General features: G+C 45.8%; 1 protein-coding gene across 1 annotated transcript in view; it reads left to right on the top strand.

Moving 5' to 3' along the window:
• The first annotated feature begins 535 nt into the window (after positions 1-535).
• The window catches only part of LOC126525680 (uncharacterized), a 228720-nt gene continuing 208917 nt past the window's right edge, over positions 536-20338 (top strand). Inside the window, exon 1 of the mRNA XM_050173592.3 lies at positions 536-3424. Within this exon, the coding sequence (XP_050029549.1) occupies positions 2917-3424 (508 nt within the window). The 5' untranslated portion in view covers positions 536-2916. The remainder of the gene's footprint in view (positions 3425-20338) is intronic.

Raw genomic sequence — 20338 nt, 5'->3', positions numbered from 1 at the left:
TGTAGTGCGGTCAATACCCCTCGTAAGCATAGGCCATATATGTTTTGGGGCCACATTAACAACAACAACAACAACAGTGGTCCAGGCCTGACTTAGAGCCAGCCTTTTCCGGGATAATTGATGCCACAAGTAAACAACCGAAAGTTATACCGGAGAGATAAAATGACGAATAAAACAGTGCCACGTCATCGCGTATTAAGTGAAATTGACTATAAAAGTTAAGCGATTGAGTTGCTTGAATTTCCCTGTCGCACTCATTTCAATCTCTGAAAGCTATGCCTTGGTAATAATAAACAAATAATAATGCAATGCTAAGTTAATTTCTTCGCGGTGCTTTTACGCGCACCAAAATCTCAGCAGAAGGCTGTTTTCACGTTCTTCCCTCTATGTTGATCACCAAAACCGTATCGTCTGCTCGGAGTTTGTTCACATTCTGCACAAAACAATTTTACAAAGCCCCGATCAGATTCCTCGAACAATGCAGGCACATGAACTCTCACAGGTACTTGTACGAGGCATTTTCTTGTCGTCTGGACTCACAATACCTTCTGTTGGAATTCAGATTATGTAAGAAGGAGCAGAAGAAGTTGCGCAGACGGGCCGCTTCACGTCCGTGAACGGAGCCATCTTGACGGCGCGATGTCGATGGGTCGCCGTCGGGTAGCGTGGAGAACGGATCGATTCGCCGCGTTTTTGCGAAAAATTGCGGAGTTTAATTCGCGGCTACAAAATATCGCCGTTTTTGAAATTTCCGCGACTCACCTAGCAAAGCGAAATACCCGGCGACAACTTTGTAAACTCGGTTTCGGAGTTTCCGTTCATTTTTTAGCGCACCTGACAGAATGCGCATCGGCTCGCCGTATATGCATACAAAAAAAGGTGCGGATGTTTTGGGCTGGACGTGATGCGGCGGAGGAGGGATCGGGAGAGACAGAGCGCTCATGGTGCTCTATACCGGGGTGCGTGCGTAGCGGCACCGCGTCGTATGGTAGTTTCTTTTCGTTGTAAATGATTTTTTTTACGTACCAGCGGCTTTTCGGGGAGTGCGTTTGTGGTGCCGGACGATTTCGTTCTTGCCACCGTGTTCGCGTCGACGTGCGAGAGCGCACGCTTTTCGACTTTCGCCGTCTCGACGGAGCACCCGCAGTTTCACCCCATCTCTCACGTCCAGCGACAGCGGCCTAATTGCGGCAACTCCGACGCTGGCTGCGGTGGTCGATCTTTGGCATCGCGCCTGATCCGCATCGTTTGAACTCAGGTGGGCGTCCGAAACGGCGTCTGATTGCGCTGCTTGTCTTTAGGACCGTTCGCAATCGGACAGTGCATGTAGTGTACCGGGAAACGAATGCGTGATAGGCTACTAGAGACCTATGCATTTGGGAGCGTACTCGCGAGACATTCTTTCGTCACTGATCGCCGGCTCCATTACCTTTGAGGGTGTGTATATTCGGAGTGTTTATTTCAAGATACCTGAAGCCCACTGACAAGCAGAAGAAGTGCTCTCTTAGATAGTTTGCCTGTCTGTACGTTTGAGTTGAAATTGATGGGAAATTGGCGAACACGTATAGTGGCCGGACAGTTATAGGCAACGGAAAGAAGAGAGTTGACCAGAGGCTACATTTGTAAGCCGTTTAGGATCAATCGTTCTGTCGCATCGGCGCCGATACGTCAAAGGAAAAACAGAATGAGAAAGATACGTGGGCCCCGGGTATCGAGCTTCCGCTCGCCTTAATTGGGACACGGCGCTAGGAAATTGGAGACGACGTTACGTTTCATTATTAGCCTGCAAGGAGCAACGAGCACGTGGGTGTGAAAGGTCGGGCCACGAAAGAAAGAACAAACAAAGGGTGTGCTCTTCCTCTCAGGTGTCTGGCGCTGATATACTTGCTGTCGTTTTCGCTTTCGTCTTCACCGTCGCTTTTTTCGTCGTCTGCTCCAGGTTGCCGTCTGTGGCTGAGCAGCGCCACAAGAAGGAGAAGCCATACGAATCCTTAGTTCATGACTCGTCACAAACGCACTACGCTATTTAGTTCGCCAAAAGCGAAGAAAGACTCCCTTTTTCTTGAGCTCGAGTCGGTGTAAGTGGATGAATTTATGCTGCTAGGTTGACTAGGTTGTTTTTTTTTTTTCGTCTTCACCTTTAGTGTTGTCGTCTGTGACGAAAATAGAGTTGCCCGACAGTTTATAACTTCCAGCTAAACGTGTGGAAATATAGGTACAGAAAAAAGGTGCCATTTCATTCTGCACAAGTCAGCGAGCGATAGCCAGTGCCCATACAGCTACCGAACGTCTTCGCTTTCGCTTTAGCATAAGCTTTGCCTTCGACAAAGCCATAAGAGTCGACATTTTATAGTGTCTAAAGTCTTACATAAAGAAGGGAAAATTTCTCTTGCTCAAGTCAGCATTTGCCAGGTGCTCTTAGCGGCACTACTGCTATAGTGCATTTGTCGTTGTGTATTCAGCTATAACTTGGGCCATTGCCGCCGCCGCCAACAACGGACGTCAATAGTTGAGAAAACGTCTTCTCTTTAGCTCAAGTCGGCTTTCGAAAGGTGTTCAGCATCGCTAATCCTAACGTCTTCTTTTTCGGCACCGTCTGCACGTACTTGCCCCATCCACAACCGAAAACAGACGACATCCGAGTTGACCGGCGCCGTCTGTTGCGAGATCTAAAACTTACACCGCTGTCGCCAACGAAGGACGTCACTTAGCAGTTTATAGTGCCTAGTGCCGACACCAGAAAGGAAGACGTCTGCTCTTCAGCTCAAGTCGGCGTTCGAAAGGTGTTTAGCACCATTACTCCTGTCGTCTTCGTCGTCGTCTTCTTCGGCGTCGTCTGCTCCGACTTGCGCCCATCACCGAAAGAAGATTTCACCCGATTCCGCCGGCGTCGTCTGTCGCCAAGGCGATTCCGAGATGTTACTCGCGCCGTCCGAGATTCACTACCTGCACGATGACTCGGCCGCTGGCGCCTGCGTCCTTCCTCCGGACGTAGTCGACGAGCTCGGCCAGCGACTCGAAGAGAACCGAGATCGCGTACCGCGGATACAGGTCGTCGAAAAGGACGGGTCCTGGTTCGCCCTGAACGACTCCTACCTCCGCGTGTATCGCGAGCTGGAGAGGCAGGGTCGCTGCCCGCGGGTCAACGTCACCGTTGTGTCGCTGAACAAGGTGCCGCAGGACTTGCAGAAGGGAATGACTGTGACGTCGTCGGCTGCCACAGCCGTAGCCACAACCACTTCGGCGGTCGTTGTCGGCGCTTCTGCGGAGCAGGCTAGGTGCTGCGCCAATCAGGAACACCACCAGCAAACCGGTGCTGCAGTAACCGCTGAGGCGCCAACGACTGCACCAGGTGCGACTTCGGGACCTCCAAAGGCCACGACAGCAACCGGTCGTCGACGTGCTGAAACACAAGGGCCACGCGGTGAGTCACATTTCTTCCCTTTCTCTCTCTTTTATGAAGGTATATTTTTTATTCTATAGTCTAACGTGAATATAACAAACTCGGATAAAGTGAATCATTTTATATATAAAGCACGCGATACTTACTGACTTGCGGCAATATTCATGGTAAATAAATTCCTTTTTAACGAACTACACATTTGCTATATCGAACTCAAGGCATCCACCACAAGCGCAATAAAGCCATAAAGGCAAGTGGATTGGAGCAAGTCTACAAAATCTCTCGCACCGAAAACTCCATTCTTAGCGACACAGAAATGTTTCAAAGGCAAACATTTGTGTATACGGCGCATAGTGTTGTACTCAATATATAAATCTTTCTTACTTCTTTTCATCACTGGAAATAACAAATTCGCATATAACGAATGCATCACAAAAGTTCGTTTAGGTTCGTTATTGAAGACGAGTTTGGGTATATCGAATTACTTGACATACTGAACTATTTTTTTTTTTTTGCATATAAGTCTGCTCGTTAAAACCGGGTTCGATTACATGACAACCTCGCTCGTGCGGAGTATGAAGAGTCTTGAATGTACGATCTCAAATAACGCCATCTTGAGTTATGTGAAAGCTCGTGGACACGACGTTAGACTATAAAAAGACAACGGGCGTACCAAATCACAGAGTTCCTCCGCGGCTGCGTCGTCTGGTGTTCACAGCAGAGGCAGATGGCATATAAAAGTACGAAAAGCGGTACCTGGTAGTCGAAAAGAAATATTAGAATTGCATCATGATGATGCCCATTTGCATGAAAGTAAGGGAATAATATGCAACACTGTAACTGGTGAAACTTCATACCATTTTCTGCAGCGCAGTACAATGACTTGAGAGTCACCATCGTAACTTGCACGACGATGCGTAGTTATCATGAAAGACAATATGTTTAGTGCATTACACTCATCAGTATAATGATTGTTCTGCGCCTTGGAGGTGGTACGGTGGTTTCGGTCTGCGGTATGGAACGACTTTTAATCCATATAACAAGGGCTGAGAGCTTCATATAAGCTTATTTTGCAGCAAAATGAGTGACTTGCGCTTAAAGTCACGGTCATCGCAGTGCTCTTTCAAGAGCACCCTGCTGATGTTTCGAAGAGCAGCTACGAATACAGGAGAGTCAAAACGTGAAAGTAAAACAGGTGAAACTTTCATGTTCATGAGCATATCGTCACTGTTTTGCAAAGTGTTCATGGCGCAACTCGCGTTTGTGAACACGAGCAGTAAACCTTACTTGGTAATATAACAGTTAAAAAAAGCAACAAATAAGACTAGACATGGAACAACTTACAATTTCACGAAGCGAACATACGATATTGAGAAATGGTAATTTTACTAAGGTGGCAACTACGTTTTACTCCTGAAAGTACGGTGATTTAGATATTTTTTATTACTGATGACACTGAGTTCCTTGTTTTGCCGCATGGTGCTTTGTTAGAATTACCAAGAAAAATACATAAAAGCAAAACAGTAAATCTTTATCGTGTTTGCGATTCGCTGTTATGAACACTAAATATTTCCTGTTTTGTAAACATCAAAATGTAAAGTGATATGAATACTTTATCAACATGAACAGTGGCATGAACATGAAAGCCTTGCTCGTTTTACTGTCATGTTTTACCCACCATGTCTTCGTAGTCATGCATGAAGAAAGTTTCAATCGATCAATCGTCCCGAATCGACATCTTTTCGTATCGTGCTCTTCTAGAGTAAACTAGCTACAGAATTTGGCCCATCAATCAATCACGGCTGTCGCCTGTGTCACACTTTCTTTTCCGTCGCTTGGAAGACAATGACGTGCGCAGCTCACACTACTCTGAGTAGTTTCCGTATTACCTTCACCACTTCGTTCGATTAAACTGCGCCCCACGTTCAAGAATTCGCGTTTCCATGGCAGCTGCTTACCAAAGTCAACTTAAAGTAACTGACAACTGGCCAGAATGTGCTGTAAGACGTTGATGGAAATGAAACGACCTAGATTTACAGTGATAGAATCCGGCACGCTGTTCGCGACTTAAGTAGGAATTATAATTTTAAATTGGCGAAGACAGTCTCAAAAACCAGTAAGTGGCGTGGCCTAGCGGTGAAGTGTTGCTGCTATCGGATGTAGTGTATGAAATTGCTGTTCGCAAGTAGGCTGCTATTAAGTACAGTAAACCTATTGCTTAAAATTGCAGTTCGTATATTGTTAGGATTTTTCGCTATATTCTACGCTTATTCCGCTGCCTTCGTGGTAATAAGTGGAGCGGCAGAGCGGGCAGAGCTGTTCGATGCATCGCGATGCACATGAGGGCGGTTGTACGCTCTCGAGCTTGCGATTTAGTACCCTGAATTCTGTGGTCTCTGTGAGATACAAAAGAACATCGGCGAATAGTGGCACGAATGGGTGTCAGCACTGAAATAATAGTACAAAAAGATAGACAGTTGGGCGAGTTGGTATGGTAACATGGTCTTGGCTTGTAGCGCAAAGTGAACACGGACACAGAAAGGAGCAGACAGGACTAGTACTACCGGCATGTCTTACCGCTTAGCTTGGCTTGACTATTAAAAAAAGGCCTGGCACTTGAACCCAGCAAGAGCGTGCTCTTCGAGATCGGTTCGTGTTACTCGGAGGGAGCCGTCGTTGGGGCGTAGATTTGGACACGACGTATTACTGTAAAAAAATAATCCAACGCTACAACAAACGTGAACCGCAGGAACATCGGCTTGATAAACGAAATGTTACTTTCGCACAGCTGGAGCCACACTTGCCGACTGCTTCCCACGAACGGCGGCCTCTAATCGCTATCGAACTCTCCTGTCACTGTTTCTAGTACGTTTTTGAGTACGATTGCATCCTCAATGCCGATTGGAAAATTCTGATAAAAAATATTTCACGGCGTTTTCCGCGTGGACACTCCATGATTGTGCACCCAGACCAGTAAGCTTTCCGCTGCACCAAACAAACAAACAAACAAACAAACAAACAAACAAACAAACAAACAAACAAACAAACAAACAAACAAACAAACAAACAAACAAACAAACAAACAAACAAACAAACAAACAAACAAACAAACAAACAAACAAACAAACAAACAAACAAACAAACAAACAAACAAACAAACAAACAAACAAACAAACAAACAAACAAACAAACAAACAAACAAACTGGTGCCACAAAAATTGGTTGTCAGTCCCTTTAACACACACACACGTTTATCCCTGCATTTCAACTTGTCAGTGCTTATCATACTCGGGTTCCCATCCAGGAACCAGCGGTGCTTGGTTAATTTTCATCGGGCCGTACATTAAGGAAGGTATGCTGGAAATAAAAAGGCACAGTAATGCAAACCAGCCACAAACTCGCGTATATAAGCATTGCTACGCTTTTTTTCTCGTCTTTTTTTTTGTTTGGCGCCTACTTACGTAAAAAATTGGGCTCCGAATCTTCAGGAGTAGGTTTGAGGTTCTTTCGGACTAGTAATTTTGTTGATCAAAGGACAAAAGAAACGTTTTCTATTCTTTCTTTTTTTTTTTTTCAAACGCACCTGCGAACGTAACTTATGTGTAAAACTCCTGCAACGCCTGTATCTCTATCCTTTGAAGAAACAGCTGACTAACGCGACTGTTTCGCTTTGTATTAATTTATGTTTTAGTAGTTTTCATTGCATTGTATGTTACTTTGAGGAGGCATGTAGAATTAACGCAGTTCCAAGGATAATTTTTGTGGGGCTGTGTACGAAATGGTCCAAGGCCGCGCCCGAGAAGCGTGCTTCACCTCATGCAAGACAGTTCCAGGAGAAGCGTGCTTTCAAGACTTGCGCAAACGCCCGTCATCTGCGCCGCATGCGTTGAACAATTTATCTTTGTCAGCTGCTGGCATACCCACTTTGCAAAAAGCTACACTTAGCCCTAAGTCAAGCAAATAAGCTTAGATAAATGTCAGACGTTGTCTTGAGCAGCAGTGTAGCCATCCAAGTGCATTACAGCACGGCTTGCCAGGTGGCGCTATGAAGCACCGTCTTCTTCGCTGCATCGCAAAATGTTCAGAGCGAGTTTCAGATATCATTACAGCTGAAGCACCTCCCAATTTATCAATTATATCTCTACACCGTGTGCGCAGCAGACAAAGCCCACACTTTAAGGTTACAGTGTAGCTTACCTGTGAGGTACCGATATCGTAGTATCTGCTTAAACCTCCCGAGTGCTCGACGAAGTAGGCGGCTTTCGGTATAGACAGTGATTAATGGTTCCTCCAAATCTGATACGGTGAGCCTCTGCCGAAATCCGAAGTTGTTGTCTCGTTTGTTTGTTTGTTTTTTACATGGTTTGTTCGTTGCTTTCTTTCTTTCATTGTTTGTTGCTTCCCCCCCCTCCCCCCGGTCTTCTTTCGCGTAAGACCAAATTATGTTACTCATCTTTATGAAACAGAAAAGCTTCTTGAAGAACCCACTGGTTTAGTAGACCGGTAGTCTGTTGAAGCCCCTTGCTAGGCATATTACTGCAGCGCAAAACTCACTCTAATAAATATTATAGAATATATAATACTTAAACTACTTATGACGCATATATATATATATATATATATATATATATATATATATATATATATATATATATATATATATATATATATATTTGACCAGTGTTTCAGTCGCATGGTGCTTTCTCCGAATTACAAAGAGAAGTACACAAACGCAAACAGGGCGCATCTTTCACGCGTAAGCGCTTACAAAGGGTCACGTCTTTGAAATACAAACACACAGATTCCAGCAGATGCCGCGTTAAAAAATATAAAATGATCACTAAACTGGTGAACCAATAACGCAGGTGAGACACTGTTCCGCTTTCACAATGGGAATTGTGTTTTCTGTGTTAGTAACCACTAAATGCTGAGAGGCTAGACAAACAACGTTACGTTTGCAATAAAGGCACCTTCTCCCTGAGAGACGTCCGTTGTTTTTTGCTGGGAACTTGTGTATACCGCGGGCTACACGTTACCGGGGTGTTTCCCAACCGAAAGGCCTTTTTTTCATAAAACATATAGTCGACTTTTGTTGTTACGGCAGGTTAAAACATTAACGTGCACAATGTTTGCTCGAAGAAAGGCGGGTAGCCTTCGAAGATAAAGCGAATCGCAGTGGCTCGTAGCCACCCCCACCGGTTTTGCTTTATAGCTTCCGACTATTCAAGCCGGCGCTTAGAACAACGTGTTATTGATTTTTAGGCTCTTGATCGAAGCTGTTGAAACCTCGCTCCGCTAAAGAAAGCCGTGCTTCAGTGCGCGTGCGTCGTCGAGGCTTAGTGTTTACGTTAGAGCTCAAGATTAATGTCCTGTCCTCAATGCTGCGACATCAGGTTCCAGCGGAGAACAGCCCGTGTCTCCTTACAAAGTCTTGGAAGAACAGCGTGCGTGTGCGTGGCACACAAGTGTGTGTTGGGGTCTGGGGTGGTGGGGGAGGTGGAGAGAGAGGCGAAGAGGTGACGAGCATCCCACAAAGGGAGATGCTCCTATTTTCTTAAGGTGTGGTGCTTTGTTTCCGAAACCCCTTGCGTAAAATAACGTATTTGCCAGCTTACACACTAGAAAAAAAAGACGTGCAGCGTTGTAGAAGCTGAGGCTCACTTCAGCCAATCAAGCGAGTGAGGGTACCGTAGGAAGCGCCTTCTCCTCTGCGACGTGCATACGACGCATGCGCCGCGAGCACGTCGTCGATCGTCTGCTATGTATAGAGCAGTGAGCAGACGACGCCGCAAAAACAAAGGCGGCTGGCGTGACCTGTCAAAAGTACGTTTTGATGGACGTCTGCTACGGGAACGACGAAAAAATTGCGCGATGTTGAAGCTGTCAAAATAAGGTACTCTACCTTTTTCTTCGCACTATTGAACGTCTTCGGATATGCCGACGCACTGTGTTTCTCCGCGACTGGTTGCTTTTTGTGCAAGCACTCTCGCATTCGAAACTTGAACGACGTGAATGAGACAGACACCGGCTGTGAAAGTGCTTTATGACCAACTGGCTCAGGTTCACACCGTTTTCGTCTGTTGTCGATAACGGCGAGCAGGTAGATGATCGATGTATCGTCTGCTGCCGGGAAAAGTGGCCAGGCGACTGTTTGTTATGTTGTTTGAATGCGTTGACGAGCTTTTTGGCATGCGTACACGTTGAACATTGAGAAACACCAAGTGTTAATCACAAAACGTCGCCAGCACTTATACGATAGGCCTTATTATTGAAAAATGCGGTAGCGTACGCAAAGCCCATTAATAGCTATAGACAAGCTTCATGTTTTCTAAACTAACAGGCAGAGCAAAGAGGCAAGAAAAGCAGACGGCGACGTTACACTTCTGTACTTCCCTTTTCGCCACTTCTATCTATCTATCTATCTATCTATCTATCTATCTATCTATCTATCTATCTATCTATCTATCTATCTATCTATCTATCTATCTATCTATCTATCTATCTATCTATCTATCTATCTATCTATCTATCTATCTATCTATCTATCTATCTATCTATCTATCTATCTATCTATCTATCTATCTATCTATCTATCTATCTATCTATCTTTTAAAAAAGCCTGAGTCGCATTTCGTAATTTTTCCTGCTCATAAAGTTCTGGCCAGTAGAGTTTGGCCACTTTCTTTCTTTACCGCGCCGAATGCGACGGCAGCGCCACCACGGCGCCACACCTCGCAGCTTGTTATTAAACTACGCGCAGGCTCGTTCTTTTCATCGCAGCGGGCGTGTCGCTGCGCACCGCCGCCTTAACAGCCCTGCACCGTTTCGGCGAGACTCTGTGTCGAAACGTGAGGGCGTCCGTTCTTTGTGAGGCTCCGCATCTGAGGTCTTGGAACACTGAATGCGCGCGCAGAATGCCGGGGCTTTTGTCTTTGCGGCGAGCTGATTAAAGAACGCCGCTCCTTGAATACACACAGTCTTCGGTGGCCCCGGTTACAACGCCGTAAAAGGACCCCCCCCCCCCCTCTCCCACTCCCTCACCACCATTAATAACAGCTTGCGTAGGAAAATGCGAGGCGAGCATGAAGCAACGCGTTGTTGCTGCTGATCCGTGAACCATTTACAAGGAGTTGAGGCTCTTGCGTGGACCACAACCGCTTATTACCTTCGGGCTGCTGTTTCTTACGCTCCCTCTTGCTGTTTGTGTGCAGTGCGTCGTTGAAAAAAGAATTAGAAGTGTCGCTTGGAGACGGGCTGCTGCTACGTGGGGTCAACATCCAGCGGTGGTTAGAGAGAGAGAGAGGAAAGAGAGAGGAGGAAACTCCTCAGACTGATTGCGCAGATCCAGAGACAGTATCTTTCTTTATTCTTTCTGTTCTAGCTTGAGAAGCGCTTGCAAGGAACTCGAGTTCTGTAACGAGTAACGGAGAACGGTAACAAATAAAAAGAAAACTACTCTTGCCGTCACGCCGTTCCTGAACGACATGCACCGGCAGATGACGCTATGTAACAACATGCGGCGCGATGGAAGTCTGTTCAGCGCTGTGCAATTGCATACAACGCCATACGTTCGAAGCTGTGCAAAAAAGCAAAAAAAAAAAAAAAGAGGAAGGGGACGACGCTCGATGATGCGATTCACGCTTCGAGGTGTTAAAGTGGGGGAGGAAGTGCCCTGCTTGTTATGCTGTTTCGCTGCCTCTTCCACGCCCTCTAAAGGCGTGAAATGAGAGCGCGGCGCACAGCTAACGCCCCCGAACACAACGACGCGATATCTCCGCCCGCAACAGCAAATGTCCAGGACACAGCTCCGAAGTGCACCGTTGAACTTCGGAGTCGCTGAAATACATGTCTGACTATTTTGTTGCCTAATTTCGTTGATGAGTTATGTCTTATGGTGTTGTTGATGTGCAGGAGCCGTTCGGTGGTTCTTCACTTGTCTGCTTTATCTTCATTTGTCACCTTCGCTGATAGTGGCTTCCCCAACAGAACGAAGTTAAAAATACAACAACAAAGAAATATTCAGTCATCAGAAGCTGGAGCGAAGTAAGACGTTCTCCGTGCCAACTTGAGAATATAGAGCGTGAAATATCCGGGCTCCAACTTCGATGTGACCGTTTGCCGGCTGTTAAACCGGCTGTGATTAATAGCCCATTATTTTTTCGCGAAGCTTGCTCTGCGGCATAGCTGCGTGCATAATTAAAAGCATGGAGGAGGTAATTATTAGTTGAATTCGTGGAGTTTCTCCGTTGCGGAGTCTCTCTGTTATTAGAGTCTCCGTGTTTATGCCAAAGGACTGGGTTCGAAAAGCATCGTTTCAACATGGCCGGGGAAGTCATGTGTTCTTTTTTTGTCAGGACAGCAAATAAAAGCGCAATTCTGAAAAGGTTTCCTCGGAGACGAGACTTAATCAATATATCGACGTGCCTGTCTTGTGTCATCGCGACTTAATTTCCGCGTCTCGCCCGAACGCGTCGTTGCACGTGGTAGTCGTTAAGTTCGCATCAAACTCCTATGCGCAACATCTTGCGAAGTCAGTTAAGCGTGATAAGAATGCACTGTAATGCTTTCTTTCCTTTTTTTGCGACGCTTGAAATTTCCAATGCGTGTTGGAAGTGTGTATGATACCGTGGGTGATAGCTGAGCTTATATCGATCACGAGAAATGCCTTGCTAAGTAAGCTCAATTTGAAAAGAAACAGCAAACGCCCGCCCCCCCCCCCCCACCCCCCTCTCCCAGAAAAGAAGAAAAGGTATAGACTTAGACCCTGTTAGCATGCTTAACTAGTTTACTTCGCAAAGCAGCCAACCATACGACAAAGTTGGCATGAGTATCACGACGACGATGATTGAAGACTACATTTCGTTGAGTGTCACTGAAAACAGGGAGGCACTGTTTTTGGGAGAGGAACTCCGAGAAGCAGAGATGTTGGGAAGAGTAGATAAGCACGAAAAAACGCTGTGAAGTAAATTAACCACCGAAGTCCGTGCTGACTCGAATTTGTTTGTATGTAACAATTAAGACCACGTTAAATTCACTGGGGCGTTGAAAATTTTGCAAATGGTATTCTTTGTTTCTCGAATCTATTTGTAGTGAGTCTTGCCTTCCAGTCTGTCTTGACTGCGCACGAGAACAGTTTCAAGGGGATCAGTGCAGTCTGAAAAGGAGATACGATTCCTCGGTTTATCTTTGTGACCACTGCAGTACATGTTTTCCGCATGCCTTGCACACGTGTACAGTTTATCAAAATTCACCACTGAATGTTTTTTTTTCCTGTTACGTTTGTTTCCGCTCGTACGGTATATATTTATCGATGCGTGCGAAAATAAAATCTATAGTTGAAAGCGAAGCGCTGTGTCTGTGCATCTGTTTCTTCCTACGTACTCGTACAGTCACGCTTATACACTCTACCGTGGATCAGTGCATTTCGACGTGATGTCGTACTCGGCTCCCTCGAACACCACTGCTTCGCGCGTTAGAATAAAAATAAATAAAACAAGAGAACTCTCGTCCGCTGACGTGAATTTTAACGCTAACGGGAACCCCAATGTTAGCGCTGGAGAGGGCGGCGCTAAAGGTCATCCGAGCCCGTTATTCACGGAACGCCGCATCGCTGCACGAACTCTTAATGAAAGGCGACCCACGCTTGTCTCGCCGCGACGAACAAGTTTCGCGCGCAATTAAGATCAGCGTCTCTTGCGTGTACGAGGGCTCAGTGTCGAGTTTTCTTCTTCTTTCTTTTCTCTAAACTCTTGAGCCGTTCACTCGACTCTCTGCGCGAGCATCGTGAGGCCGGATTACTCACGGAAGCTGGCCCTCAGATAGGGCCTCCTTCCTAGCACGGCGCTCGATGAAAAAGGAGGAAGGACGAAGTAGAAGAAGGACCATTAATTCTGGCAGATTTGTTGATGAAGACGATCATGAAGACGATGAAGGTGATGAAGAATCCTTAATTTTAGCTGTCTATTTATTTGTGTACATGGGCACTCCAGGCGCATTTTTGTCGTCGCCGTCGCCGTGATGTTCCGCACAAAGTCCAAGGGCGATAACAACGTCGTCGTGCGCCGCATGCTGTATCCCGGCTCAATCTGGCGCGTGCGAGGGAGGTAGGCGGAGAGCAAACGTGCCGTCTCTTGTCGCTCGAAAGACCAAGGGGGTATGGGAGGTAAAAAGGGAAGGAGGGAGGGAGGGAGGGAGGGCGGCATTCTGCTCCCGCAGCAACTGCATATTTCGCGACTGGGCGCAAGGGGAACTGACGATCGCGGCTCAATCTCGTGCGCGAAACGGAGGAAAGTGGGGAGGCGGTGCGGGAGGGAGGCAAGGCCGGCTTTTACTTCACCAGCAACTGCGTACTTTACGCGGAGCCGCGCGATCGCGCAGGCTGTATATTGAAAGGGATCTGCAGACGGCTAATATCTTTGTGCGTGCTGCTTTCTCGCCGCTGTTTGCGTTGAAGCGACAGACAGCACGAAGGTGACTTCGCTCTCCGCTGCTGCCGCGCTTGCTCACGCCACCGTTTTGACAGCGAGTGTCTGCGATCATCGAGTGTGATGTATTCATGCTTTCCCGTGTGCGCTGACACCAGGCATGAATTCAGGCCGCAAGCGAACGTTTCCAAGTTTACACGGCCGATGAAGCTACTATCCTTACTTCGTATAACTCTCTACTAATTTGCTAACGCAATCGATGCTCCACCTTTCGTGCGAAACTGGGATTTTTGTTTGCAAGGGAGACAGTTTTTTTGTTGTTGAAATTTTGGTTAAGGAGGCGTGTCGCAAGGCATCTGTAGCAAACAGTAAACAAAAAGGAAGATGAAATAATTGCGAGCATCCTTGTGTGATGCACGTACTACAGCAATGAGTTAGTAGATTTGTTGTCCGCTATGCAAACGGGCGTAGTCTTCGGTCTTCGAGAAATCCATAGAGACGGGATGAAGAGGGAATACCGAAGAAAAAAAAGAAAAAAAAATGAAATGCAGCAAGGAAGGAAGGATTGAATACTGAGAGAAATGAATGAATAAAAGGAACATGATAAGAGGGAGGACAGGACGAAAAAGAGTAACTAAGTAAGTAAGGAATAAAGCCTGAGACAGGAATCGAAGAATGACGACAAAAGAAGGAAATAGAAAAAAAAAATGTATGAAGGAACGAATAGAGATTGAACGAAAGGAATGAAAGAAAGAAGAAAGGAAGTAAGAAAGGAAGCTTGGAAGAAAGGTAGGAATGAATGAAAAAAAAGAAAAGAAATGAAAAACGCAAGAAAAAAAGTGACAACTGAAGTAAGGAAAGGAGCGGTAAAGAAAATGAGGCTGCAAAGGAAATAAGCAAAAAAAAATTACACAAGGAGAACATAGAACTGGAGGAGCAGACTGGAAAAATTATGAATGAAAGAAAAAAAAAAAGAGCGAGAATATAGATGAGATAAATAACTGAATAAGTTGGGAAAGTAACTCACAATCTCAACCAAATAATAGAAAATGTACGCAGAGAGAGGTCAGCGTGCTAAAAGACAAAACAGAAAATGCGAAGCGTTGCAGGCGGCTAACACGATGAACCAGAAAAGAAAGACAAGAAAACAAAGACAAAGTAGAAAGTAAATATTTCGATTGGTGAAGGGTGAAAGAAATCCAAATAATGAAGCGGAAATAAAATAAGACGAAAAAATGTAAAAAAATCAACAAAAAGATGGCATATAAATGAAGGGAAAAACACATAACACCACTACACTAGCGAAAAAATAACTAAACTTCGATAAATTAGCGTACTACACGGGAACAGTGCCGGTTAGGAAGACTATCTCCCGACAAAAATGCCAATATGCTTTCGTTTCCAAGGTGAACCCTCCCCTACTTTCACCGTGGATGTTGTCGAGTAAAGATGGCTCTGCCTCAGTAAACATTAGTATATGGTGGTGCACGCTTTACAAGATCCAGATCGAGGAAACTTTTATTTTAGGGGGGGGGGCGCCGTTAATGAAGAATAAGCAGCTGTAAGGAAGAAGAACGGCACTAGACAGTTCCATTGTCATCGCGTGTCTCGGAGCCAGAAGAAGGTCGGCTCGCTGCTGCTGCAGTATTTCTGTCTATGGCTCGACGACTGCAATAAACGTCGTCACGTTTAGTAAGACTGGCTCTGCCTCAGCAAAAGCTAGTATGTGGTGGTGCACGCTTTACAAGGGCAGCTCGAGGAAACTTCTTGGGCAGTGTTTGCAGCAGCCAGAAATGAGGGCAATTTATGGTTATTGCTTTGAAGGACTGAGAACACACACGCCGAGACAAATGGATACACATGCACGCACGCACGCACACACAAACGCACACACACGCACACACGCACACACACGCCCACACGCACACGCTCAAACACACTCACAGACACATGCACTAACACATACACACGCACGCGCACACACACATATTCACGCAGAAGCGCGCTTCAACGCACACACACGTAGACACAGGTACACACCGAAAAGTATAAAAGATGGTGGTCGGGCTCTTTTACTTCGTGTGCCGCCTTACGGTGCCTAATTCAATTTAATTTCGCGCCGAACCGACCTCTTTTTTCTCCACGAGGTCAATTAAATCTGATGCTCCCTCATTAGCATACGTGGGCGTGAAACCATCTCGCGATAGCGAGAGTTTCAGCCGTACTTCAGCATAGCGGCGGCGAGGTGCCGTGTTCTTATGGTACACCCGGGCTTTGGTTGGTTTTATGACTTTCTGGAAGTCCTTCGTTAATTTTCCTGCTCTTTATCTGCTCTAGCACTCGAGTGCGAATCTAAGTATATGGTCGCGAGTGAAACATTTCTTGGTATTTTGCGTAGAAACCATCTTATTCAAAATATATGTAAAAATCTTACGGCGCGGTCGTTCTGAGAACTTTTCGACGCTGAACCATGGTTATTGCCTTTATATATATTTATGACAGCCACTGAAAATCGTCTCTGGGATAATTAGCCGCTCAAGTGAGTGCATTAAACGAGAAGCCTACCGGGATCAAAGTACATGCTTCTAAAGGCCAAAATGTTTTTTTTTTTCAATGTGCTTTTAACATCTGCGCCACTTCACCGCGGTACTTGCTCATGCTTCACCAAACAATCTTACTTGGTTGGTTTAGCTGTTCTTCTTTCTTCTCTTTTTCCCTTTTAAAGCTCAGTTACGTTTGGAGTCCGAACCCAACATATATCCCAAGAAGGGTACTAGAGGCAGCACGTGAAATTCAGAACATAAGCCGAAAGCCATATTTATCTCTTCCTCTCTTACACGTGTCTTCCCGTCGAACAATTTCCGCGAAGGGCATGTTACAACTAAGAAACTACTTCTGGGTTTTCGCAGTGGCTGGAGGAATAAAACAATACCTTTAGGAATATGTAGACCAAGGGTGCACAGAAGAACTAATCGGTCGTATGAACTGGCTTCATTCGAACCAATCACGTTGAATTTTAGGCCTTAAATTTGGTCTGTGCTGTCAGTGACTTGTTTGAGTCGTGATTGGCCTTTTGTCCGCGCTGTCTCTCAAGTTTCACTCACTTGTGCAGCGATACAGAGACGTAGAAGTATGTTCCAACACTAGGCTGTCACTAAAGCTCTGTACCGCCTACAGTCTACGGTGAGATTTCCGATATTCGCTCTCTCAGTGACATATAAAACTAAATGCGAAACAGCAGCTGTCTTCATTCAGTAACGAGCATGGACACGCGAAAGCACATGACCTTACACTACGTCTATTTTTTAACGTGCTGAGGGCTGTCAGAGCATCGCACTAGTACGTCGTCTGCTCGTCAGGGAGACGATATTCTCATGCTTGTGTGCCCATCACGACAGGTGATATATCCATGTTTGTTTACTCATCAAAGCAGATGGTTGTGTAACGTATATCTGCATCACAACATTGTCATTCATTCTCGAGCATATGAACAGACGATGTCCTTATTATTGTCTGCTCAAAAGAGCAGACGACACTGTGACATGCCGTTGCAGGTGAATGTCATCTGTTTATTCTCAAGTGCAGTCTGAAAAAGCAGATCACGCCAAGCACGTTTACCCGAATAACCACATTAGTGTGATCGTACTTTGATTTTATAGTTTTCGCTTCTTCTAACTTTCGTATTCGTGAAATAATTTCGTCCCATTTACGATGTGTACAATAATGTGTTAGCATTAGAAGTGTCAAGGGGGAAAAAGTATATATATATATATATATATATATATATATATATATATATATATATATATATATATATATAAATAAATATATGTCGCAACTGACGGTGGTCTGCTCCAGTGAGCTCCCGAACAACACTTTGCAATGTGGTGAACGAGGTTTAAATCGTGGATCCGGGACCTGAAAGAGGTGCGACGTAATGCTAACGCATTTCTCTCGCATGTAAGGCTAAATCGACACAAAAATTTCTTTTTGAAAAGAAGCAATTCGTTGAGCATGGTAGTCTTAAGAGCCGATAGCCGCACGACCGTGGGCTGACTATAGCCGTCCTCGCTTAACTTCCGCTACTGTCGCGCCAGCTGCATACTTCACAGAATCCATCGCGGCCTAAACTCGCGGCGGCTAATGCAAAGTGCCGTCACAATACTCCCCCGCCTGGCTTCAGCCGTCTTCCGTCTAAAAAAAAACTGCGGCACGTGTAGCAGTACATTAGCGCGCACTAGCGCGAACGCTTCAAAGGCCCGCTCGCTTGCATCGCAATAGCGGTATGTACCGTAGCACGCTCGCCCGGCGGCATGGATGATGGGCGGCGCTATAACCGCGTTATCAAGTTGTGCCTCATCCAAGCCTCGTGTGCGTGGCCGGCTGCTCGCCCTAATTACGGCGGCGTCCGCGAGGTCCTTTATCACCGTCTCGGCGCATGCTGACGTGCGCGGAAACACGCTCCTTTGCCAGGCCATTGTCGCTCGCAGAGTTGCACCGCCATGAAGATGGCCGAGCCGCATCCTTGTACAAGTTTTAGGGCCCTCGCCGCCCCGTTTACTCCCATCGGCAACCCCTTTGCTCGTCTAAAGCTTTTTTTTTTGTTTTAGCCGCTAGCAGCCGCTTTAGGGAGAAAGTTACGCTTTGGTCGAAACATGTACGTGGCATTTTTTATAATTCTAATGCGATTAGCGTTTTTTAGGAACTTCACCCAGTTGGTGGTGTGTCTGTCTGTCTGTCTGTCTGTCTGTCTGTCTGTCTGTCTGTCTGTCTGTCTGTCTGTCTGTCTGTCTGTCTGTCTTTCTTTCTTTCTTTCTGTCTGTCTGTCTGTCTGTCTGTCTGTCTTTCTTTCCTTCTTTCCTTCTTTCTTTCTTTCTTTCTTTCTTTCTGTCTGTCTGTCTGTCTGTCTGTCTGTATGTCTGTCTGTATGTCTGTCTGTCGCCTCTTTGATGTCAACTTGGGTACCTGGGTATGTGCCACAGGGTATGTGGCGCTCTTCAATGCACGAATGGTTACAAGGTCACGTGAAGGATTGTACATTGGGCATTGTACGCAGGCGGAATCCCATAACTCTTGCAGAAGTTGTAACAGAGGTCCCTAGATTATGTGCTTTCGCATAAACGCAATGAGCGAATGAATGCGCGAAAAAAAAGTTTTTACGAGAGTATAAATCAATGTCGTTCTTATTCATTGACAAACGCAATCCTTTAAAATTTCTCCGGCGTTGGTTGTAATCGAAACCGCGTCATATATATTTGGACAGTATTGTCTTCACATACTTTCAAAGATGCGCCACACGCGCGCTTCGTTGCGGTCACACTAGATGGCGCAGCTTGTCCAAGGAAAGCGCAAAAGAGGAGCCTGGTTGCAATACACGCCTCATACGAGGTCCATCCAGATAGATCACGAAGCTTCGGGCGAAAAGCGGTTCAGAACAAATTGTTACTGGCATCATTAGGGTAGTTATGGGAGCAGTGATTGAAGCGCCACAATGTCAGTAGGGAACAAACACGGGCAAAGAAAGCGTTTTTTGAATAAAACGGGACCATTTGATTCATTGAACGAAAATGAAATTTCTAATTAAATTTATATACACGTGTGGCGAGGAAATAAAAGTCAACTCTATTTTACTTTGTCTTTATCAATAAATACCTCTTTCTCAGCACCTACTATAAAAGGCGGCGGGGCGTTGACGCCTTTATCACTCGCAATGCAATGCAGCCCTTCAAGTGTGCAGAAATGCGCGCTCGTAAAGTTCACCTGTTCCAATACGCCCCCCTCATACAATCTGTTGTTCTGCTTGTCGACGTTTGTCTGAATTTGGTGGTGCCGGTAGTTTCGTCGCTTCTTAACCTTTCCAGTCAACAATAGCGAGTTACAACCGCGAGATAATTGTTTACTTCAGCGGTTTTCGTGCGGTTGCGCTGGCCGATGGGCTTGGCGTCCGACGATGGGACCAGCACTCTACACCCAAAGCTTTCGTTGGCCTCCAAAGAAAGTATGCTCTGTGCCGGGGTGCGATTTCGACGCCCTTACGGCTGACCTTCTGCTGGATTGCTTTCGGCGCTGAAAGTTCGAAACGCCCATCAAGTGGAATGCTGGGGCATTTGAATGTAGATTTTGCAGTTTCTTTCCTGTCGTGCAAATGGGACAAGGACGTAAAAGAAGAACAGAGCCACGTAGCTCCTGTGCACGTGTCTCTGTTCTTCTTTTACGCCCTTGTGCTACTTGCGCTACAGGAAAAAAAAAACTGCAAAATTTTACACCAACAAGTCCAAATATCTACATTGAATATACAGCTCTAATGGCAGCCTTTGAATATTCAGAGACCTGGATTGGGAAGAATTGGGGATAAAAGTTAATGGAGAATACCTTAGTAACTTGCCATTCGCTGCTGATATTGCCTTGCTTAGTAACTCAGGGGACCAATTGCAATGCATGCTCACTGACCTGGAGAGGCAAAGCAGAAGAGTGGGCCTAAAATTAATCTGCAGAAAACTAAAGTAATGTT

This window comes from Dermacentor andersoni, chromosome 8, assembly GCF_023375885.2.
Source record: "Dermacentor andersoni chromosome 8, qqDerAnde1_hic_scaffold, whole genome shotgun sequence".
Lineage (NCBI taxonomy): Eukaryota > Metazoa > Arthropoda > Arachnida > Ixodida > Ixodidae > Dermacentor > Dermacentor andersoni.
The sequence above is the reverse complement of the archived record's forward strand: the minus strand, read 5'-3'. Positions and strand labels throughout refer to the sequence as shown.